The sequence below is a fragment of the Vipera berus genome, assembly GCF_964194415.1.
Source record: "Vipera berus genome assembly, chromosome: 5".
Classification (NCBI taxonomy): Eukaryota; Metazoa; Chordata; class Lepidosauria; order Squamata; family Viperidae; genus Vipera; species Vipera berus.
Genome location: NC_138207.1, coordinates 35,599,002 through 35,624,938, shown reverse-complemented (window position 1 = coordinate 35,624,938; position 25,937 = coordinate 35,599,002). Strand labels below are relative to the sequence as shown.

Sequence of the window (25,937 nt, the reverse complement as noted above, 5' to 3'; positions counted from 1 at the left end):
TAGTACGTTTCTTTGTGGTTACAATGGGCTAAGGAGCTATAGTGTGGGAAATGTTACACTTCATATATTCTCACTCGGTTGGACTTGACAGTGTTTTGACTGATCTTGGAGTTCAATCTGGAAAACATTTTCCTTCTTTTCAACATATGACTTTCTTACTAGAGCACTGGCTATTCGATGTCTGTATTATGATGTGCTGGAAATAAAATAGGCTCTTTCTACTAACAAAAAGATTTGATTTCTGAAAGTATACAGGTAAATATTTTTTCTGATGTTAAACAAGCAAACGTACAAAAATCATTTTTTAATGCTTTTATGCTTTTAAAAATGACACTCTTTAGAGCTTAGTAAACAACATGTCTGCGTTCACATATTTAACATTAATATTTTAAATATAAATCTATTCAGTACTACACAATCCAGTATTTTTCCTTGATCTTTTCTTCCCCATATTTTTCCCTTTTCCCCTCATTAAACAATTACAATTCTTAGTACTATTGATATATACAAAATTAGATATAGACATCTTAATCAGATTTTACTTATAGAAATAATATCAATTCATAAGTCAATATCCTGTTTTTCATGTTATTAAATTTTGATTTCCCATCATTATTTGAAGTATCTTTGTCATTTATGATTTTCTCAATATTAATTACATTTATATAGCTAAAAAAATATTCATACCAATCCTCCTCGTTTTCAAATTTCCCATATCAAAAGAAGAAAAAAATGGTATTGTAATTCTAAATTATATCTTCCATTATAAAAATCTAGTTATATCTAAGGGTCATCCGTTGTTTTAATCATATTCAAACAGGTACATTAAACAGATCATGCCCCCTCTGATAGATCAAATCCTCTGTTTTTTAAGTCTCTCACTTTCTTCCCTTGCCAAGCAGCTTTCCAGGCCAAAGCAATTAAATCACCCAAAAAAATTATATTTTTGTGAAAGCTGCTTGGCATGAGGAAGATAGTTTAGGTAGAGTATTTTTGGGGAGGAACTCCGCCCATCCTCATTCCCTAAACATTTCCCCTGCCCGCTCTATATTCCATTTTCTAGAATCTTCATCCTTCTTCTTCCTTTTATATAAGGATTTGAAAACCAAATATCTGATATCTGCAAAGCTGGTGGGTTTTAACATAAAACAGTTTTTTTAAAAAAGAAAGAAAGAAAGAAAGAAAGAAAGAAAGAAAGAAAGAAAGAAAGAAAGAAAGAAAGAAAGAAAGAAAGAAAGAAAGAAAGAAAGAAAGGAGAAGAAAAAAGAAACAGCTAATCTGAGTGGATCATTGTGTTTGTCGCCTTTCTGATAAACAATTTCCTCTGAGTGAAAACTAAACTATGTCCTAAATTAATCAGGCAGGCATAAAATAATTTTAGGACATACTATGCCTTGTTTTTTACATCTTTTATTATGGCAGAAAATGTTTTCCTTAACTGCATAAACTCTATACAGTATAAGAGTAATGGGTATATGAAACTAAAGACAACACTTTCCACATTAAAAACAAGAAGCCGAACAAATGGATGCATTGAGAATTTCAAATGTTAAATATATGCAGAGTTCAGTATATAGTGAAGTAATCATATGTCATCTTCACCATATGTCCACTGTGTACCTAAGACTATATTTATTGTATGTTTCTTAGTATATCTTTGGCATTTGTTCAACATAGCTTTGCCAATTGTGGATAGCAGATGTATATGTGGGTTGTGTTATTAGCTGCAAGGTGGGGTTAGACAAAATGGATAGGGTGAAAGAAAATTTTTGATAATTGCAGTATTCAGACATTGTATAACTCAAGGTCTTTAAAAGGTTGACTGAACAATCAATCAATGTGACGTGGTTCTGTAATTGGAGGAGGAACGGAAAGGCAATAACATTGTGTTGTGATGGGCAGAGGGAGATGAGACAGAGGGTGGGCTGCTCTCAAGCAAGTGTCTTATATAGTTTCTACATTGTAGTCCCTAGGCTATGTTCCAATACCTTGTCATCTGAGCTTCAGTGAGTCAAGTCTTCTTCTGTTGCTACTGATGGTCTTTCTTTCTGGGACCTAATCATGGACAAGAGAGCCAACCTGGCTATTTAGCTGAGAACTGGGTGTGTACCTCACAGAAGTGTGCATATTTGGTTTCCAAATGTGGATCCAGATGTGATCCCAGGAGCAAGGTTGTGGTATAGCTACAGTCATTCAGGTGACTATTGGGTTTCAGAGATTGTGAAAATGAACTCTATGGTACAGATTGTATTAAATTCAATTGCTTATGCAGAGCAGCTTTTCCATCTCAGCTACTCAAACATGGAGCCAGATTGGTGATGACATTTTCTCAATTTATGGTACTAGGAGACTTCAACATGCCTTCTCAAGCTGTGGAGCTAAGGCAGCTTAGGAATTCATTGCCACCAAGTCAACCATGGTTCTGACCCTAATTGTGAGGGTTGCATGTTTGATCTGGGTTTTGTCTTGATGCAGTGATGACTGCATCAAGTGAAAACAGTTAACAGTGGGCCTACCTCCCCCTCAAACCCCAGTGATGAGGGCAGTTGAACCTCCCAAATCTTCTTCGACACCTCCAATCAAGTGCTTTAGGTGTGGCCAGCTAGGTCATCGGTGGCGGCTTGCCCAGTCCCATTCCCCCAGCAAAGAAGCAGACCGGGGCCACCATAGAAGAAAACTGCCCAGTAGCCAACCAGAGAAAAGGCAAGCTGCATTGTGCAGGAACCTGTGACCCAGGTCATCTCACCCATGCAGGAGAAGGTCGAGACTCCAGTTAGATCGACCACCGCGTTGGCTACCTATGACAGCGATGGAGAAAACAACCCGTTGGTGAATTGACCCATTCCACCTTTTTCCCTCACTGCCAAGCTCATAGTCCCTAAGACAGGGGTACAAATGGACTTAAGTGTGCTAGTGCACTCAGGGTGCTCCCAGTGCATTATCAGTCTGTCAAATGCCCTTAAAATAGGCATACGAGCAAGGTTGATCTCCAAACCTAGGAGATTTGAACAAGCAGATGGATCTTTAATGGGAAGAACCCTAGTCACCCACCTAACTGAACCGGTGCAGTTAGAAATAGGTGAACATTGGGAGTTCATCCGATTTGTGGTGGCTCTGAAAATGACTGAGGCAGTGATTTTAGGTCTAGCTTGGTTGGATAAGTAGATGCCTTTTATTTGGTGGGAGAAGAGGATGAGGACCATGAGATTGCCCATAGGACTAAATCCCCCTTGTGGGGGAATGCACCAGCAGAAACAATGAAAGTAGCTACCATCCCCCTGCCAGGGGAACCACTCATCCCCAGTGAATATTGAGACCTGACGGAAATGTTTAGTGAAAAGGAATGTGATGTCCTATCACCACACAGGCCAAATGATTGTGCCACTGAAATATTACCAGGAGCCAAGTTACCCAAACCAAAAATGTATGCCATGACCCCTCTCAAAGTGGAGGAACTACGGCAATACGTTGACAAGAATTTAGCCAGAGGTTCCATTGAGCCAGCTAAATGGCAAGTGGGGGGGTGCTATTTAAGGAGAAAAAAGACGGGTCACTGAGGCTCTGCATGGATTATAAAGGGTTAAACTATGTGAGTGTGGAGAATCAATACTCCCTCCCCCTACTAACCATCTGGCGAAGGAGCGTATCTTCACCAAATTAGATCTAAAAGAGGCGTACTACTGCATAAGAATAAGAAAAGGGGATGAATCGAAAACTGCTTCCAACTGTCTGCTGGGCAGCTATCAATTCAGTTATGCCATTTGGACTACAGGGAGCTCCAGCTGTCTTCATGCAGCTGATCAACCAGGTGCTGCATGATCATTTATATAAAGGGGTTTTGGTGTATCTTGATGACATCTTAGTCTATTCCGAGAATATGACTGACCATCTGAGCTTATATGAGAAGTACTGAAAAAACTGCTAAACACTAATCTATACGTTAAATTGACAAAGTGTGAATTTCATCAGACGTGACTGGATTATTTGGGCAACAGAATCTCCAATGAGGGCATAGAGATGGATCCTGCCAAGGTAAAAGAGCCTTGGTGGAGCAGTGGGCTAATGCCTCCTTAAGTAACACCAGCTGCCTGCAATTAGTGCAGGTTCGAGTCCCAACAGGCTCAAGGTTGACTCAGCCTTCCATCCTTCCGAGGTAGGTAAAATGAGGACCCAGATTGTTGGGGGCAATAAGCTGACTTTGTAAAAATGCCGCTGGGGGGGGGCGAAAGCCCTAATAAGCAGGCATATACATAGAATGAAGGCTATTGCTAAGCACATTGATTTGTGCTTCTTAGATTGTAAGCCGCCCTGAGTCTTCGGAGAAGGGCGGGATATAAATGGGCTTTTTTTAAAAAAAAGGTGTAATTGAATGACAACCCCCAAAGACTTGAAAAGAGCTTCAGAGCTTTCTGGGATTTGCAAATTTTACCAACAATTCATCCCTTCATTTGCTGAAATTGCTTTACCCCTAACAGACTTATTAAAAACAGATAAAGAAGTGGGGAAGCCACAACCAGGCCAGCCACTGGCATGGACTATGAACTGTCAAACCGCTTTTGAAAATTTAAAAAGACTATTTGCATTCAAGCCAGTCCTAAAACACCCCTACCCGGGAGGACCATTTGTGATTCAAGCTGATGCTAGCAATGTAGCAGTAGGAGCAGTACTTTTGCAAAAGAATCATGAGGAAGTCCTACAACCCTGCGCCTATACCTCAAAAAAGTTCACCGATTGTAAGAGGAGGTAGGCAGTTTGGGAGAAGCACTGCAAAATCTACGAAAGCAATAAAGTTTTATTTAGAAGATATGATTTCAAACTTACTCACTTATAATTATACCTTAATATTTTATATTACATTCATGCATACACACACATATATTTACACACACACATAATTGTTTCTCATACCTCAAAATGATGATAAAGTTATGCTGTAGATTAGAATATGTTACTGTATATATTCTTCATTGATATGTACCTTTATTCTGAAGTTCTACTACCTATATACTGCTTTAGATACTGTATACAACACCCATAATGTTCAAAGACAAGCAACATTTGGGAAAAAAATACAACATCAAAGTAAACGTAAGATGTGATAATTTAGTTTATCTATTTATTCAGTACTATAGCTGACCATCTCAAACCATCTCTGGGCAATGAACAATCATAAAAATAATTTAAGCAATTAAAATACAATACAAATAGAAATTAAATACTAATAGCAGCCAAGAGATATCACAATTTGTCAATGTCAACATATCCAGGAAATAGTGCTCTTCACATACTTGGGAATCTAGGCTCAGGCACATTACAAATATCGATAAGAACATACAAAAATAACACATAAAAATGTAACATACACTACTATAATGGTTTGTTGTCTGTGCAAGCAGAAATCTAAAATATTATAATCTATAAAGTAAACATATATATCCCAAGTATGTTTTGCTGCAACAGACCTCATTTTCATACCTATGACTTCTAGGCTCTCTGCTGGTAATTTAGGCAGCAAAAAGATGTGACTTCTTGCATGTGGGATGACATTCTTTGCATATTTCTTGATAGGACAGTTTGCCAGTTTGAAAATTGTAAACTTGCTCTGATTATCCACAAGATTTTTATATTATCCAGACTGAATTCAGATAGTGAAAATATCAGCCAGACAAAAATTTAATTGCACCGAAGTGTCTTTTGGGATCCATGTTTGTGGAGTCTAAATGTCTGTGGCATTTCTCTCTTTTGGCAGCATACAGAAGTTTTTAAACCTACCATCACCTGACCATAAGCAACCCAATGTTATGCTTTGTGACTTCCTAAAATTAGCAGAGCTGGCTGCCTGCCCTGCTCCTGGTGTTCCAATAGAAACAGTAAGCACACTGAGTCCAGAATCATAAAAGCGACACAGTCAAAACAAACATCTGGGCCTTATCCTTGTCTGGTTGTTGCTTTCTGTATGGAAAAGTTATGAAAGGACAAAAGGTGGTGTGAAATACACAATTGTGGCAGTAAAGATTGCTCAAAAACACCAAAACAGGTTTTTAAGTATGCAGAGACACTGTCAACTCAAGACATATTACTGAATAAGATATCATGTCCTTTCTTATTTCAAAACAGAAGCTAAATGGAAGATTAGTTTCATTTTACTGCAGAATGCACAGCCTTTGGTATAAGGTTATCTGAATAGGCAAAAGAGGAGAAGGATGCTTGGAAAAGACAACTAATAGAAGAAAAGCAGGAGACAAAGTTTTAACAATATTTGTACCTACATTCATTGGAGAAAAGGGATTATAAATGATAAACAGGGACACAATGGGAAATAGACAATGGAGAAGACATTGTTTGCAAAAGCCTTCAGCCTGTACCACTTTAAAATCGTCAATTTCAGGGGGTGCTTGTTAAATTGCCAACAGCACTTATCAGGGAAGCATGGAAAAAACCTGCTCAATTAGATAATGAAAAGGTGGACAATATTTTATTTTAAGGCTATGTTTGACAGATGAAGGACTTGAGGATGAAAAGGGACATCCTCCTTTTGCCAGATGTTTGGTAACTTTGAGGGCACTTAGAAGCAGTTGTAGTTAATGGAAAAATTATTTTTAAAGAAGTTAAGAATGGGAGAGATAAAACTGGTGAAAAAGATAATAAAGAATGGACAATCCAGAGTAGAAGTTGGAGGGGAGGAATGTATTCCTCTACTTTTGTATGGCATGGAATTAGTGGGTCAATGTATTTCATACCCTATATTTGCTCCTATTTCGAATTGTATTTGTGATGTGATGTAATAATTTCTGCAGAAGATTCTGAGAGGGGTTTTTTTTTGCTGTTGAGCAGACGGTTCTTATTAATTACCTAAAAACTACTGAGTATCTACAATACTATCTTTCCCACCTGGGTAATAGTTGGCTACAAACAAACATCCTACAAATTAACTTCTAAGTAATTTGTTTGTATACAAGGGCAGGGAAAAGGAAAACAGTGCCATTTGTTGCATGAATCACCCTGAATTCACTACAGCTATCTTCTTCTAATGTGAAGAATATGAACTCTTCTCATAAAAATGAACCTTTGATAAGATACTTCTGGTAAATGAAACTGCCAAAAGACAGTTGACGAGTCTAGGAATAGAAGCTAAATGCCTCCTTCCATTTCACTTTCTGGTTTTTATATTCCTGGGAGATTTCCTTCTGTTACTTTTCAGTATAATGAGCAAACCCTTATAGACAAGAAATGTCAGCAATACACAGATATATCTCCTTTTTTCTTTCTGATTTTCAAAGTTAATAATGAAAAAATCTCTTTAAATACAACTGGCTACATTTATGATATTTATCTTTAAATGGAAATAATTATAAAAATTAAGGTCCCTTCCAACTCTGTTATTCTGTTAGTATGCTTGAAAACTATCTCAGTTCACCACTAGAAAGAAATAATTAGGGTGAAAGAAAATTGCAAAAGAAAACAACCACAGTCAAAATAAATCAATATAAAGACTACTAGCAAAGGCTGATCCAAACAAATAGAAAAAAGAAAAATATGTACTGTAATGTTTTATGGAGTTTAAAAAGTAAGTATACAAAATTTCTTTGAGAAGAATGTAGCCTTTTGTTCAGTAGTATTAAGGGCAAGCACAATACACCTTACTATTTGGGGGGGGGGGAGAAACACCCAATATACTCACTCATTGACCATTTGATTGGCTCAGTCCAAGATGCTGTTGCCTTTTTATTGAGAATAGAAATGGTTTTCTACATAGTTACCTATCTTTATGAATGGAAAGGGCAATCTCTGGCTGTCTTTTCCACTTCTTGTTCTTCCAGAAACAACAGAGGCGATATTGTGGCAATATTGGTAATAACTCATTGCAAAGAACTGCACAGTTAGTTCTACATGCCCTTGGACAGAAATTTAACAAAGGACAGCCTTCTTTTTGAAACATGTGACTTTCAAAGGCTGCTTGTGAAGTAGAATTGAATCCTGCTATTGAGGATAAGTCACAGCACTTTGCTGCTTGGTGTGAAGAGATGTTTTCTTTCTCCCTTCCTTCCAACTATTCACAAAAAGAATGGTACATTTTGCTAAAAGGCTGTAATTTTTTCAATGAGACAAACATTGCTAATTTAACATGAATTTGGAATGCTGAGTCAGGTATCATAAACTGGAGATAAGCAAAACTCCATCACTTTCTTGGAAGTTGTGGGAGAAGGAAACATGTTTGCATCTACTAAAGGGGAAAAAAATCACACAGAAGCTTACTAAAGCTTTGCCCCTTCTCCTTCCCTTATTGCTGAGGCAAGCTGCAGGTTATTTAAACCAGCCAGGCCCACCTTTGCATTCTTACCGATAGCAGAATAGATCATTTCTTGCTCTGTGCAAGCAAAGCATTACAGATATTTATGCTCCATACTGTGAGGTACACTATAAAAGGGAAAAGCAATAAAGATTTGGCAGTAAAGGGATTATCTCAGTGGCTGAATTTCGATTTGGACTTTTGTGACCTGATCTGTGAGATCTTGGCGGTGCACTTTGCTGTAACTTATCTTTGTTTGACTCTCCTGTCTTAAAAGATTTATATAAAACGTACAACATAGAACACATGTGAATAGTTAGGAAACCGCTGCAGCCCTTAAACATGCAGTTCACTGGATCAAATTAAATATGTGCACAGACGTAAAATTTGATTTATCTCTTTTGGCAGTATGATTTTGAAAAGGGGTCCAAGTTATATTTGCTATTTAGGAAAATTCTTGAATATGATTGCAGAATATTAATGACTATAATAAATAATTATCTTTTTTTATTAAAAAAAATCCATATACCATAGCTTCTTCTGTGATTTTCTCTTTTAATCTGGAATCAAAAATAGAATTTGAACACATTTTTTAAATTTATGCTTGCAGCAGGGAAAAAAAACCACACCCAGTAGCCAGATTACATTAGCCTGATACTACACAATAGGTAGTTTGCATTGTTACTGTCAACGCTGTGACAATCGATGTCCATGCTCTGACAACTGAGATTCAGAAGCCATTTTACCTTTGCTTTTAATGTGCCTTTTCTGTTCTTTTACAGTTTAGATGTGGAAGGGGGGATGGGGTAAATGCTTGAGGGTTTAGCTAGCCATAACAATTCAGGAGTGTGGGAACTCAAGGACATTGTCTGATAAGCTTTTGGCGGGCTGAGGAGCTGGAGAGAAAAGCCCATGTTTTGCGCTAATTGGGGAATGTGATTTATGACAGCTTTTGTGGTGTGGGAATTGCAACTTGTTATTTTGTATCTGGGGGGAGGGAATCTCAGTGTTGGGTTCAACTATGTAAGTGCCGATACTTTGTTTCCTGAATAAAATGTTCTTTGAGGAAGAAATTCTTGCCTTGAAGTTCTTTTAATTGGTTTCATCTAATGGAACCATGACAATTACATTAAAACAATCGGCAAATATTAAACATATCATCACAGTGAAAATTCAGTTTTAGTACCATGTATTTCCGTAGCATGTTGTCTCCACTAGACTACTGTACCTGACACAGCTATGTTGTTAAAAGTAAAAAAAAACAACAAAAAAATGACAGCTCAGAAAAATGCAACAGTCTAACAATTATATTTTTTCCAAGAAAGGTTAATAATGCAAGGGACATAAATTCATGTTAAACGATTTAGAACTCTGAATTCTGTATTTTAAATTCTAGTGAGACAAAAACACCATATTTCCCTTTGCTTTTGAAATAATATACCTGTAAAATTACTTGTTATGTCCCAAACAATGATTTTAAAGTATTAATAATTTCCCTCAACCATGTTGAAATTTGAGCTATTTTTTATTTATACTCAAATTACTTTCTTTTAGGAATGAACTGATCTATGTATCAATTGAATTTTTTCCCCAAATATAGACTTTGTATCCCTTCAAAGAATATGAATTTCAAATGAAACCTGACACTGGAGTTATTTTTTTCTACATTGTCTCCCATTTCTTTTGTCCTTTTGAGATAGAAACTGTCTGATCTAGCTAAATATGGAGCATACGCTGATCCTAGGAGAGCTTCTATTACAATTTTTCAAGAGAACTATTTCATATAGACATTATAAAGGTAAATGTTTTTTAAAAACATCAAACACATTATGGTAATTATTTAAGCCTTTTAAAAATGCTAATAGACTGTTAATTTATTTGTCGAAAGAGAGCTTTTCACTTCAAGCAAATGGCTCTTGTAAACGTAGTATAACTTTGAGAAGAAAAGAGAAATTGGTAGGCCTCACATGAGAATTGAATAACTAAAATGGAAAGAAAATATATAATGCTAGTATGAAGTTTCTTTCTACATGCTATTTAATACTTTGTGAAGGTTATAAATGGGATGCCAATTCTCTTTTATGTTGAAATAGTGGTAAGCAAACTTTGGACAGCCACAATTTCCCAGATTCTTTTAGACAGTATGGACATTTTTACAAATTGTTCACTCCTGCCTCCTACTTTTCTTGTGAATGGTAAAGGATTTGTTTACTTTGCAATGTCAAAACATAAGTATCTATACTGATATCAGACCCAGAGTGCAAATATTTTAAGATATTTCTTAAAATTATTAAATAATACCATTTGTGAAATTGTAGAACTTTAATTCAGAAAATGTTTTGTAATTCATCAATAGAAAAAGCAGCAGACACAGAAAAGTAACTAGAATGAATATATTAATGTCCAAATAAATTAAAGTTAACAAGAACCTAAGAGTTGTTTCTTTATTAAAATTTTGTCTCATTTGTTTTTCCTTTCCTTTTTCCTATAGTTGGATCAGCTTCTTTGGCTGGTTTTAATAAAAAGTTGAATGTTGTTGCTACATTACCATTTCTGTCATAGTCACATTATGTTTAGTCTATTTTTCCAAGCTAATGTTGACAATTGTATTTATACTAATTATTTTACTTATGCATGCAAAATTCTCAACTTTTATATTTTAATTGCATCACTATTGCTGAGCATTGCTTTTATTAAACGTTATAGGCTGCTCTGACTGGAAGCAGTTCTACACAATGAACTACATTCATTCATTCTAACAGCCTTTTTTCTGGCTGGTTTTTCTGTATTATCTGTTTAATCTAGGTTTTTCATGAAAGTAGGAAAGGAAAATTTATTGTTGCTAATCCCCATGCATAAAAATAACCATCTCAGCTGAACTACCTTTTTTTTTACTTTTATGTGTTTCAGTCTCATGCATGTAAATACTAATAGAAAGACCCAAGGAAGCTTTTGACATTTAAAAGTATGTAAATTTACTATGAAGGATAACAGACCTAACTCCACATGATATTGTGCATTTCCTGTATACTTCAATTTCAACATAGATATTTGGTATACTGTTGTTGATTTAAAAAAAGTATCATTTGTCCCAATATGATAGCCAGGAAAAGAAATTCGTGAGACATTTTTTTTCTCTGAGAGTATACTTTTACTGAAAAGCCATGTGGGCACAGAAGTGGAAAAGCCAGTTCTAACATTTCACATGTAAAAGCATAAGACAAATTCATCTCCCTCCCCCCTCCCCCGGTCCTCCCATGGTGCTTTATCCACCAATCTGTTGCACCTGGGATGTTTTGAGAACAATCTGTTTGCCTCTGACATTATCAGAGTTGGTGACTTTGGGGTGAAACTGTCTCCTGTTTCTAGATGATAAACTTGCATTCCAGAGTTTTCCTCCCAAACCACCCTCACATTCCAATGCCTTCCCTCATCCCTCCCATTATTGTTGTCTGGTCACTAGCAGGCTGCCTAGCAAGTAAACCCTGACAGTAAGCAAGAATTGACCTGATTAGTACTTCAAGAAGATTATAGAAAAACCTCAACTTGAAGAAGATATTATCTCTTGTAAAATGTGGAATGTCCTGGAAGTTAGACACTACTGTTGTATCCATAGATAGAACTACAACTCCACCAAAGTAACTGTTACAAATGACAACTATTCTAATATTTTGTAATACAAAAATATATAATTTCCTTATGCAATGTATTGCTGGTACAGAATGGACAGAATAGTTACAGGAAAGGCAGACTTTGGGCCTCTAAGATGGTCCATATTACACTTCTGCTCTGCAAACTTCACTGATTACTAGGTCTGCTTCCAAGTGCACTCAAGGTGTTGGTTATGACCTTTAAAGTCTTTAATGACATAGGTCCAGACTACTGTTCTGCTACAACAAGTCTGTCCTACTCATGCTGGCCGAGAAGACCTACTTTGGATCCTGTCAGTCAAATAACTCTATCAGGATCCAGAAGTGCCTTTTCTGTTGCATTGCCCATCCTTTGGAACATGTTAATCTTTAAGGTAAGATCTGCCCCCCTCCTTCATCTTCTCACAAGCGCCTGAAGACCTCACTCTGCTGATTGGTCTGGGGGGCCAAATGGGGGAGTTTCATACTGCTGGATTGAGGGCAGAGTTTGCCTTCCATTTATTGCTCTCTGCTCTCCACCCATCCATTTTTTTGGTTATCACATTGATGTAGTCTTATTGTGTTATTTTTCATTGTTTATTTTATGGTTCTATTATTTTACTAATTTTACTAATTTCTAAATTTTGCATTCAGTTCTCAGATCAAAAAATATCCACAACTGTATAACATTTTTCCTATTTATATGAGAAAGCAGAGAAAAATTGTAAGAAAACAACTTCAAGCTTTCCTGTTCATGAAAACAGGATGAAAAAATGAAAATAAGGTTTAACATATTTTTTAAATTGACAAATTGACATGGAAATAAAACAGAATTTTCACTTGAGAAAGAATGCAAATGTTATAAGCAGTGGAAATAAAAATCATACAGCTTCAACTGTCAGTAAACTCTACTCTTCTAATGTATTGCAACCTGCATCATGAAGGATACTATAAGTGGGTAGTTGACACAAAGAACTTTGCCAATGAAAACAGGATGAAGCCAAAACTGAACAAAGGGAGTAGACAGACCTTACTAATAAATAAACTATTTAAAACTGAAGCAGAGGACTTTATGCCACAGAAGACGTTTTGTACCTTATTTTCTTTCTGTAAATCAGCTATTTTCTAGTTCTATTCATTTTTTCCATGGAAAAGCATCTGTATGAAATATATTGTAAAAAATGGTCAGGTAGAGAAAAAATGAACTACTAAGTGCTTTAATGTAATATGCATGCAAGTAATTTAGTATAGGGAAAGAAGGAAACATATTACACTGATAGTCATTTGGACAGTAGAGTTTATTAGAAATATCTTCATTCTTCGGTGAATTCACATTAAAATATGCTGAAGGCAGCTCAATCAACATTTGATATCCTGCCATTACAACAACTTCCAGTTAAAAACTAGTTCATGATCAGGCAGAGAACCGTGAATGTAGCAGGAAAAAAATTACAAAAAAAGGCAGTTCCCTTAAAAATATGTTGATCCTGACAAATGAACATACATTCTAACCAAAGGAGAAAAAGATGTAAGAACAAAAAAATTCCTCTCTATTTTTGAGAGAGAAATTCAAAATGTAATACTCAAAGTGTGACAAGATAAACAAAATGGTATAAAGTTACATATTATTGTTCCTTGCGAATTTTAAAATAAGACATTTATAGGCTAACTTTTCCTGTTTCTGGAACCATGTGTTGCCTTTCTGGGGGATGTCTGGTAGAGTGCGTGGGGTCTGGAGGAGGGGAGTGGCAAACAATAAAACATGTTGCAGTATAAATCCTGCCCTTTATGTAATTGGCTGTGATGCCATGATAGCGTGTGTTTTGCCAATTTGGCAGGGTGTTAGAAATGGATAACAATTTCAGAGAATGAAGTATTCACATAAATATATGCACAAATGTATGAGCAAAAGCATAGGGGCATCTGAACATGTAGAACACTCATCAAGACTTTGGATATTCACATGAAGGCTGGCACACAATTCTGGCAGAGGACCTGGCTATCTTTTGAGCTCTGGGAATTTCTCAATGTGTGCATGGAGTGGTTAATTCAAGCCCTCTTATGCCATAGGCACATTACAGGAAACCTGGTATTTGGAACTCAAAAAGTATATAATATTATTAATAATAACGTGGTCACGAATAAAAAGGCAGCATGATTTTTGATAAATTAAAATAGGTCTGAACCAGAATACCTGAACTTAAAACCAGTTAAGCTGGAAAAGACTAATTTGAGTAATTTTTACTCTACTGAAGAAATAAAACCAAAAACAAGTTAAGAAAGTCAACTAACTTAACTACCGTATATACTTGAGTATAAGCCGACTCGAGTATAAGCCGAGACCCCCAATTTCACCCCCAAAAACTGGGAAAAGTTGTTGACTCGAGTATAAGCCGATCCGCCGTTCTGCATGCCTCGGAGGCTGGATCCGCGCTCTGCAAGCCTCTGGGATCCTGGGAGGCCTAATGCAAGCACCAGCCCGCCTGCCTCAGGTCTCCCCCACCCCCAGATACTGGGCTTCAGCACAGCTGGCTGTCTTGCCAAAGAGAAACATCTGGGAAGGAAAACCCTGTCTTACCTCTTTCCCAATTCTGCCTCTGCCCTTCCTCCTACCAAGGTGTTCTGGGACTAGTTCCCTAGCCTTTTGGAGCTTTTGGTGTTCGCCCATCAGCTGTCTACGGGGAGGCAACAAAGCTGCCTCTCTAGGCTTTGAGAAAAGGCCCCTTGCACAAAAGGCAGCTTCAGGACGAGCTTCCAAAAACCCTTTCCTTCCTTAACGCCCTCCCCACCTTCCCCCAGAAAGCCATATTTCTTTTTTTTTATTGAAAATTTTTATTGAAGTTACAATATTATCCCCTCCCCAACCCACCCCAGAACCCCTCCCCCTCCCCCATATTTCTTCAATAACAAAAACATAAAAAGCTGGTTGGGATGTACTCGCTGATTTCCCCCCCCCTTTTTTTAGATGCTAAAACTAAACTCTCCCTCTGCCTTCCAACCAATATCCCTTTTTAAAATCTTACCTTGGCTCCAGATGGAAGAGTAGAGGAACTAAGCTAGTAAGGAGAGAATTTTTTTCTGCAACTTTTTACTCCTGAAGTAGTAGTAGTAGTAATAGTAGTAGTAGGAATAATAATAATAAATCCCTAAAAGTTGTGCCAGAAAATGGAGGACGCTGGGTCTTTGCAAGTTTTAGCTGTCTGTCAGACTGCCTGAAAAGGGCGGCCTTCAGGCAGCCAGGCGGACAGCTAAAGCTTGCAAAGACCCAGCGTCCTCCATTTTCTGGCATAACCTTCGGAGATTACTTTAAAAAAAAAAAACAAAAAAAACCTTCAGAGGAAAAACAGCTGCAGAAACATTTTGTCTCCTTGCTGGCTTGGTTCATCTACTCTTCAGCCAGGAGGGAGTCCAAGGCCTAGAGAAGGAGAGCTTTGCAGCATCCCTATGGACAGCTGATGGGCAGACAGCTGAAAGAAGCAGGCAGGCAGGGCGCGGAGGAACGGAGACCTGCAGGTCTCGGACGGCGGTGGCTTGGGAGAGGTGCGCGCGATCCCGGAAGCACCAAAGCCTCGGCCGCGCACAAGTCCTCGGTAAGTTTTTTTGTTGACTGGAGTATAAGCCGAAGTGGAATTTTTCAGCCCAAAAAGTGGGCTGAAAAATTCGGCTTATACTCAAGTATATACGGTAATTTGTAGACTGAGCTGAGTTGCTTTGGAAAACAAGATCAACTATCTTGTTCAATAAAGTAAGTTAAAATATGGCAGATGGTACATTATACCAAGAATGTTATTTTCTGAAAAAGCTGAGCACCTAAATGTACGAGACCACAATCTTGCAGTACCAATGAGGCTTCTATGTTCCATGTGCACAAAGGTCCTCAGTGTCTTCTTATGGTGCACACTAGATGTGATGTGTTCCCTTGGAACATTTTCCTTCCAAAATGAGATTGCATGAATAAGAAATTTTGCATCATAATTGATATTGTAAGAACCCTAATTATTTGATATATTATGTTCCAGATTTTTCAGAAACACCAAACAGTGATTCTGTTACATGCTGATACTGTGACCTATATAAAATAATATTCCTCTTCATGAACACTAGCTTGGGGACTTGTATTGCATCTCTTGCACATTAGGCACATATCCAATATTAGGTCTAACCTACCACACATATCACATTTGGCTCTTACCTGTGAAAACAAGCTTTGGATTCTGCATAATGAGGCTGTGTAACAGTATAGGCAACAGTTATTCTACTGAAAGAACTAAATAAATTCAACATTTTCACATTTCTTAGTAGTCTCCATAATCTTCCGCTATGGTTTATTTTTTAAAAATGTAAAAAATAATTAAATAATACTCAAAATATCCACCATGAAGATTTATATTCTGATGTAAACAATTTCTACCATTTAGAGCTCTAGAATCATATTACTGATATTGTAAATAATTTTTCAAAGATTGAGGCAAAGGTAGACTTTCTATATCATGCAGCCGTTCTCGTCCCAGAGCAAAGCGAATTGATCTTCGACACAGATCCATTAAAGGTAGAGGTTCAGCTGAAAATGAAACAGAAACATAATGTCATCATTTTCATTTTCTTATCCTCAATAATAATAAATATATAATAGTAAATGAATAATATAACTTTTAAAGTAGATCTTTTAAATAAATGCATATATGATGAACAGAGGAAATCTGCTGCCATGGAAAAAAGTAGGGAAAATAAGCTAAGAATATTAGGTATGTTCACTGCCTTGAATTATTTATTTTAAAAAATAGCAGGTTATACATAAAATTGCAGGAGCCAATCTGGGTCGGTCACCGGGACCAGACATTTTGTCTTCTGAGCTTTTGGACTTGCACTGGAGCTCCCATTCTTAAGGAACTTTGAGTCCAAAAGGTCGAAAACCAAAATCTCTGGTCCTGGTGATCGACCCAGATTGGATCCTGCAACATTATCCTGAGACACATATATTCACCTTCATTTGTATATATAAAATAAAATTAAAATATTGTCTATTTCTTGGAGGAATACACCTATAAGAATTTAAATTAAGAAAACCATATACAAGTGATCAGGATTTTCAACATAGATAGAAATCCCTTGAAGACTTAAAATACAATACTCTGCAACTGGACTGAGATACCTGACCTTTAAATGTTATATTTGTTCCCATTTAGGAAAAGAAACTAAAATGTAATTGAACTTCTAAAGGAACCTTTTCAGTGCAGGGTGACTTTCCACTGAGAAGCTGAAGTAAACAGAAATGACACTTTGTCTCTGACATCTCAGCTAATAAACAGATTTTGTTCATTTGAAAGACATTTTTTTCTTAAATAGCTCTAAAACAATTGCAAGCGTATCAGAGACAAAAACATTTCATACTTGAAACGTAATTTTGTTTTAAAGCTTGCTTTCATTTTAGTACCTGTCCCCTCCCTCCCAAAAGAATAGGTTTTTCTAGCTTTTACAAACAAGGAATAAAGTTGTGCTGCTAATTGCTGATTTTGTAAGAATGTATGGCTAACTGGCCTGGGTAGTTCTCACATCAAATACTGTATGACTTGGGTGTGCAAATTGAATGTAACCACTTAATATTTTTACAGTTCTCAAATTAAATGTTCAAACATTTTTATCTACATGCAAATCCTTAAGGTTTATAAAGAGCTTTATTATGCTTAATGACAAAACACAAAGGAAACATTTCATTAGGGGGGAGAATATGACATAGTACACACTGCACTTTCAGCATTCTGGGACAGAACAGGACAGTTAAAATGTCAAAATGTTCTTGACAATATAAAGCTCTTTCAGAACCATTGTAGGTTACAGCTCAGTAGTTAATGTTTTGCCAACTATTGTACCAGAAATGCTGAACTGCACTTCCTAGTAATTAAAACCAAAATTAAATACAGAACAAGAATTGATTTTTACAAGTTACTACTTGTTAGGTAAAGGTAAAGGAAAAGGTTCCCCCGCATATGCGTGCTAGTCGTTTCCAACTTTAGGGGCCGGTGCTCATCTCCGTTTCAAAGCTGAAAAGCCAGCGCTTGTCCGAGGATGTCTCCGTGGTCATGTGGCCGGCATGACTAGACGCCAAAGGCGCACAGAATGCTGTTACCTTCCCACCGTAGTGGTCTCTATTTTCTACTTGCATTTTTACGTGCTTTTGAACTGCTAGGTTGGTAGAAGCTGGGACAAGTAACAGGCGCTCACTCTGTTATGTGGCACTAGGCACTAGGCCGCCAAACTGCCGACCTTCTGATCGACAAGCTCAGTGTCCTAACCCACTGAGCCACCGCGTCCCTTTAACTACTTGTTAGTAATTCCAAAATTAGCAAATTTATATATAGAGCAACCATTTGTGATTTATTTTGTGACATTTTTAGTAGATCCTTACAAAGTTGTTAGCACAACCACTCCCCAACAAACAAATAAAAAGCAGTTATCAAAAGGAGACATTAAAGGTAGCAATTACCATTATCTCTCAAATGTGTTTAACACCTTTTCCCCCCAAGTAAACCAGACAGAAAACACGAGTAGATGAATTAATTCTATGTTATGATAGGGCTACATTAACAGAATCTTGCCAGTCTTCACAGTACAAACTTCCCACCACCGCTTTTAGGAAGGATCCTTCCTAAAGTTTCTTTCCCTGTTAATTCTTTGAGGGCATGTCCCCTCTTTGCCTGATTGTTTCCAAGGAGCATCTCTTCTCCTCATTTCCCAAAGTCATTCCATTACAATTAGTGTCTGGATGCTATTTTAGACTGAATACAGAGTACTTTTCTGCTTTGTTTTAGCTTTCATTGATGTTCCACCTACAGGCATCTCAGGACACTGAACGACTTAATTATCAGAATGAGCTTTATTTGGAGTTGTCCTTTCATGTGATCCAGAAGGTACAGAGAGTACAAAATGCAATAGCAATGTTGCCTTTATATGTATTCCATCCCCACTATGTAACACTATTTTTGAAAAGCCGCACTACATGAGATTTAAGATTTGGCTTTTGAATAATTGAGATCATGATATCTAAGTGACTGCCTTATACTATTGAAATCTGTCTGACTATTTTGAATCTCATTACAGGGCCTCTGTAATACTGTATCTTGAGATGTTTATCTGATATGAACCAAAAAGTGGTACTGCTTAGGTTATAGTAATAACCCTTAGTTTGGATTTTTTTTAAAAAAATGTTTAAATACTTGCATGGATGCTCACCTTAAAAATAGCTAGGTCACTCACCCAAAACAATAAACCAGCATACATAGAATTACTATGCACATATGATAAACATAGACTACAAAATACAAAATGGAGACACACTCTCTTTTAAAAATAAAGCATCCACTGATCTTCCTTCACTTTAGGAGTATGCAAAAAACCTTACGTATGTACTCCAGCATTTGAGTTTCCATAATAGTGTTACTATATTAATTTTAGCTATTATTATATGATTTTTTTAAAATGCACTTTCAATTTTGTTAACTGCCTAATAATACAATGCATGAAGATGGTAAAATACTTTAAATATACTATTATGTATTGTCATTCCCAAGATAATAATATTATTATTGTTTTGTTAGAAATATTTTGAATTGCATAACTCTCAATTCAGAATGTTCCAAATGGGATTGCACAGATAAGTGCCCTTTTTCAATATTCTAATTCTACCCAAAGTTTTACATATTGGAAAGTGCAAGCAGAAATACACTGAATATAACTTGCCTATATTTCAGAATATTTATTTTATTGACTTCGTATGCCAAAAATATTCTTGTAAGGTATTTATATAATTATTTCAGTAAATCATTCTAATTTAAATCGGCTGCAATCTCTATTTTCTCTAAATGTGAACCATCTATTATCTTCCTGCTACCTGATAAATAGACAAAATTTCAATTCTTTTTAGAAATCATTGTTAAGATGCTTTAATAAAGATACTGCTGAATCATCTGAAATGATGTCAGTATGCTGGCATTTATTTACTGATACATTTTTAAAAAGGTTCTCTGTCAATTCCATTTATCTACTTAGCAGATAAATATATTGCTTTTTTCCCATTCTGAAAAGCTCCCTTGCATTTTCTGTGTTTGTTTGTATATTTTTCCATAAACACTACTAGCTTACCAGCTACATTTCTCTAATTACATAAAAAGCATTTAGGTAATTCTTAATCAAGACCTGATCTTGTGAATAACCAATCTTTGTATACTTTGCTCTTTTTCCATATAAACTTTTAAACAGACTTTCTCCTCATTTAGATTTTTCCTTAGAAAAAACAAGTCATGTTTCTGTTAAACAGCTATGAATATCCTGTAATCTAATGCTGGAAAAAGTTCTAAGGTGAGAAAAAGAAGTTTTTAATAGTTGTCACAATCATTCCAAAGCAAGAACAGATAGCAGAATTTGAAAAAGGATATGGATGGAATGCATTTAATACAAGTAATTCCATTTCTCACTATAGGTGGGAGTAGGATTGGACAATGATGCTCTGCGCTGAAAGAGTGGGACAATATATCTTGAAGGAAGTGAGGGTGGAAGAAGATGAGAATGTTTTTATAACTGGAGGAAGAAACATCCATAACTTGTTCTATGCTGCTGCTGATAATCTGATAGCTGAAAATTGGACTTTGAAGAAGCAGGTTAGAAAGTGTATTGGTAGTTTTGAATTTTTCTGTTGGAGAAACCTTCTGATGATATGTACAAATGGAACACTGAAGTAAACAACCCAGAGTTTTCACTCAAGGCACAAATGATCAGGCTCAAATTTTCCTACTTTGGACAGATTATACTGTGACCTACCTTTCTGAATAAATCTTTAATGCTGGAAATATGGAATGAAAGAAAAAAAGAGGATGACTAGTGACAAGTACTTAATTGCAACAATGATGGGTGCACTGCCAGAAGACCTGTAAGACCTAGATGGGAACAGTACCTCTTGGAGAAAAATTAAGCTAAAAATTGATTAGTGATTGCTAAGAATTGATACTAATTTAATAACTCATCATCATCATCATCATCACTGGAACTGTATTACCAAAGTTAGGAAGGTCAGTGTAGATGGAAACTAAAGGCTGCAAAAGACAGAATTAAGCATCGCCATTCTTTTTATATTTCCTTTGTAAAATCAGTTAGAATTGGTTCCAGCAAATCTTTTGGAAGTTTAATGCCATTTACATTGATGGCAATAATGGCAGAGCAGATGCCTGAGAATTGTTGACAGGAGAAAAAGAACACAATCATCTACTCAGAGAGATGAGAGAGCCACCAGATAATTTTTGAAATATGGTACAAAGTCTATTTAAAAGGTGCCATAGTTTATAAATCTGCAGTTCTCAACACTTGCTGACAGTATGTGGATTGCAGATGAGAATAATATTTATGAGAAACTTGTTCGGTAAATGTGTACATACAAATACATAAAAGTGACCTCTGCCATCTTTACAAGACAAAAAAATGGATTTGTACATCTTTAACATGAGAAAACCTACAATTAGAAGAGAGTTAATCTAGTAAACTATAAAGAGTTTTGAAGAAACATGAAGATATAGGAACATAGAAAATTGATGGCAGAAAAAGACCTAGTGGTCCATCAAGCGTATCCTTTGATTTTTTTGTTTCGTTTCTTTCTTTATTTTTAATTATTATTTTTATAATTTTATTTTTAAATTTTTCTCAGATGGTAGAGATGTGTTTATGCCAAGCATGCTCAGTTACTGATGACTGATCCACTTACCTCCACTGGAATTTGGTGCCAAGCTTCCATTACTCTTTCTGTGAAGTAATATTTTCTAACATTACTTTTGAACTTCTGTTAGTTTGAGGTTATGCCCCATGTTCTTTATTTTTGCTTACTATTGAAAATACTTCCTTCTAGAACTTTATTGACACCCTTAATATATTGTCTAATCTCTCCTGATGTTTTTGTCCCTCAGATCTTGCAATATTTTTGTTGATCGTCTCTGGAGTTGCTCAGTCTTATCATTTTTTTTTAAGTGAGGTCTTCACATATTTAACATAGTTACTACCTCTTTACTAGAAAACTAAGAAAAATTCATTGGAAATATAAGAACAATTTACTAACATGCCATAAATTGCTAATCTTGGATTACTGCTACATGTGAGGTGATCCTTCCATTTAAAAAGAAACATTCAAGTGCCAGATTTTCTGAGTAACAGTATTATAGATATTTCATTTGTACAAGTAAAAATAAAAAAAATGTGCCTATACAGATTTAGATAGGTATTCCTTGGAGATACAAGAAAACTATATTTAACTTGATAAATGGGGACAGAGTGTCCATTATTAATAAATAATTATTTCAATGGAGAGTATACAAATGATATAAATTATGTCAGCATATGTGCATTGTAAATGTAAAATTCAATAGCAATAGGACCACAATCTTCAGAATAATCATAATAAGACAGTTTGTTCAGAAAACAGAAATACCAGCTATTTAAAAATATAAATAAAAATTTCAATTAAAGGGACAATTCTTAAAAACATCACTCACAGATACATAGTTGGCTAATATTAACATTATGATAATAGGTTTAAAAGAATATGACATGCTGTTTTTAAAACATGTTTTTATAAATAAAAGGACTATCAATTTAATGTTATAGCACAGAAATGGAAAATCATAGAATTAAAACTTATACAAACCCATTGTATATATACTTCTGAAAATTGTATCATGAAATTATTTATAAATAAATCCCATGTTTTTCCTGAACAAAAATATCCTACATTATAAAATAAATTATGAAATAAGTATTCAGTCACAATAAAAATGAAACCATAACCTTAAGAATGAAATGTGAACTTGTAATGTTAGTCTATATGCTTTGTTTGCCATACATCAGACATGTCAAACTCAAGGCCCGGGGGCCAGATTCGGCCCGCGAAGTGGTTTCATGTGGCCCACGAACCGATCCTGGAAACAGTGAGGGAATGGTTCCCGCTGCCTTGGCCCTGGCCCAGGCCAGCCGGGAGCCAATGTACAATTTTGTGGTGGCCATCTATGCTGAAACACATTCAGTCTTAGCTCCACAAGCCCGTCTGGAAACAACGAGGGACCAGCCCCTGCCGCGTCGGCCCCGCCCATTGGGCACACGCTGGGGAGGTATAACCTTTTGTGAGGAATAAAGAAATGCACCATTGCCTGGAAGTGGCTAGCAAATGGCCCTCCCTACTTCGGGCAGCCTAGGGGCTGGGCAGCATTGCGCTTCTCTTCAGATTCATGCCACCCAGCTCAGCCTCTCAGCACTGTGAGGAGAGCGCCCTGCTGCCTGCCAAAACTGGGATGGCTGTGGGCTGGGCAGCATTGCACAGGTAACATCGACTCTCACGCTGCTCATGGCATCCCCTCCCCCAGAGCCCACCAAGCTGGATATGTGAAGTAGGGGAGGGCCATGTGCTGGCCACTTCCAGGCAATGGTGCATTTCTTCATTCCTCACGAAGGATGACACTTCCCCAGCTGCATTTCTTGCCTGTTTTTCTCCCTCCCTCATCTCAAATATTTTCCCACCACCGGAAGGAAGGAAGGAAGGAAGGAAGGAAGGAAGGAAGGAACGAAGGAAGGAAGGAAGGAAGGAAGGAGAGGGAGGGTCTGAGGGAAGTCCTGCCTTAGTCCTTTTCTGCTGCCCTTTCACCATTCCCTTGTCCCCTCCTCCTGGCCTATCCTGGAGGATCTCCCATCCTATTGCTAAGGAAACTTTGGATACAAAGCCAGGTCTCCTCACATGGAGAGGGAATGGGTCTCCCTATTGACTTTGCCCTGGTACCAATCATGAGCAACCTGGCTAAGGAGAGCAAGCACAGCAGCAGCAGCATTGAGGAGGTAAGTTCAGCTGGGCGCCCCCTTGGGGAAGTGGGGCTGGGCTTAGTGCCACGGGTGCTTGAGGGCTGGGCTGGGCAGTTGACCTCCATGCCACCGTCCAGCCGCCCCCACATGGCCTGAGAGGAACAGTGAGGCTCCTCCAGTGGACCATGCCTTGGCACTTGCCCGAGTCCCATCTCCTTCTGCCAAAGACCCTCAGATCTGTCCCACTTCTGCCCAGGCCCCCATAGGCACCCTTGGCACGAATGATGTAGAGCTGGCCATGCCCACTCAGTAGGCCACATGCACTCCAGCCACGCCCACCCAGTAGGCCATGCCCTCCCTGGCCACACCCACCCAGCCCTCTGAGGGCAACCGCAATGCTGATGCGGCCCTCAATGAGCCATACATGCTCTCCTTCCAAGTTCTTCCATATCATAGTGAGAAGCTACTCACTAAGATCCAGTTATCAGCTAGCAACAATAAAGTAGCACTTTAACATCTAGACAATTTAGGACAGATGAAAAATATACAATACAGTCATATTTACTGTATATATAAATATATCTATTTATACAATAACTCTGTCTTATTCTTCAAATTACTTTGGTTCTAAACTATATCCATAGATTCTATATTGCATTTTTTCTTAAATATCTCACCCAATTCACTTTCCCTTCCTTCATTTATTTTACAATACGAACCTCACTGATCTACTTTATGCACTTTAAATCATGTCAATGTATGTCATTCAATCCCAATGATTCAGCATCCATTCAGTCTTCATTCTGATGAAGGAAGGAAGGAAGGAAGGAAGGAAGGAAGCTTTATTGTCAAAGTACAACCATGTATACATGGAGATTGGCTGAGCCTCCCTTCGTGCCCCCACCACAACTCATAGTGACAACAAACCCACCTTCTTGTTACACCATGTGAACTAACTGCACAACACACCGGCCTCGCAAGTCAGTCATACATAAAATTATAAAATTATTTCCTGTTCAAGAGCCTGACAGCCCATGGATAAAAGCTGTTCATCAGCCTGTTGGTACGGCTAGCTATATTCCTGTATCTCCTACCCGATGGTAGGAGAGTAAAGAGATACCAACCAGGGTGTGAGTCGTCCCTGAGAATTTTCTTCATTCTTCCAAGGCAGCGAGCCCTGGCGATGTCATCCAGTGGTGTCAGGGGACACCCACAATGTTTTGTGCTGTGCTCACCACCCTCTGTAATACTTTTCTATCCGCGGCTGTCAGACCAGCATACCAAATGCTCTCTACAGTAGACCTGTCTTCTTATTTTCCCATACACATACTTCTTAGTTCCCTTTTTCGACTGCATTCAACATACTTTTATATTTCTTCTAACTACAGAAGTTTCATCTTCATCACACTTGTTTGGCTTGTGTTCAGCCAGTTCTTTTTCACATGTACTGCTGCCAAGGATAGCTGTTTTCTCTCCATACTGTACTCATTTTTAAAATTATTGTACAACCCAAAATGTACCTTTTACCAATTTTCTGCATTTTCTCAGTCCCCCCCCCGTATATATGTCACTCACAGATACATAGTTGGCTAATATTAAAATGTGTGTGTGTGTGTGTGTGCGCGCGTGTGTGTGTGTGTGCATGTATGTGTGTCAAATACATGATTTTGAGTACATGGCTCTTAATTAGGTATATATTAAAAGTATTTCCTGTGAAATATTCTATGTCTTTCTTTTTTTTTTTCTTCTTACTGCTACAACAGTACTGTGATGGGGAGGGTAAGGTTCCTCCACACAGTTTTCTTGACAGAGGTATAGAAGTGATTTACCATTGTTCTTTTAGGATGTTTTTTTTATTTTCCTGTCTAGCCAATATGGTTAGACCCATTTAATTAGTTTCATAACCTGCCAAATATGATCTCTACTGAAATGGAAAGCAACATGTTTTATGCCAAAAAGAAAAGGTTAATTATTGGATAAAATTCTGGAGAAACATACAGATGACAGATAAGCTACAAAAACAATGGTACAGATATAAAATTACTTGTACAGTAATGACCTCACAAAAGTGCATGATTCAACACACTTGTAATATTGTGCTTCAACACAGAAGTCACAACCAGAAGGTAAGATGATTTTGTATAGCAATCTAGGGCACTGATCCATCACACCCAGTCTGGAATTTTCTAATTTGG

At 37.1% G+C, this 25,937-nt stretch overlaps 1 protein-coding gene across 3 annotated transcripts in view; it reads right to left on the bottom strand.

The window, feature by feature from the left end:
• Positions 1–15,655: 15,655 nt before the first annotated feature.
• Positions 15,656–25,937, bottom strand: part of SPSB4 (splA/ryanodine receptor domain and SOCS box containing 4) — a 188,826-nt gene continuing 178,544 nt past the window's right edge. For all 3 annotated transcript variants that reach the window (XM_081328925.1, XM_081328923.1, XM_081328924.1), the window contains one exon: positions 15,656–16,480. In XM_081328925.1, coding sequence (XP_081185051.1) covers positions 16,353–16,480 — 128 coding nt within the window. In that variant the 3' untranslated portion in view covers positions 15,656–16,352. The remainder of the gene's footprint in view (positions 16,481–25,937) is intronic.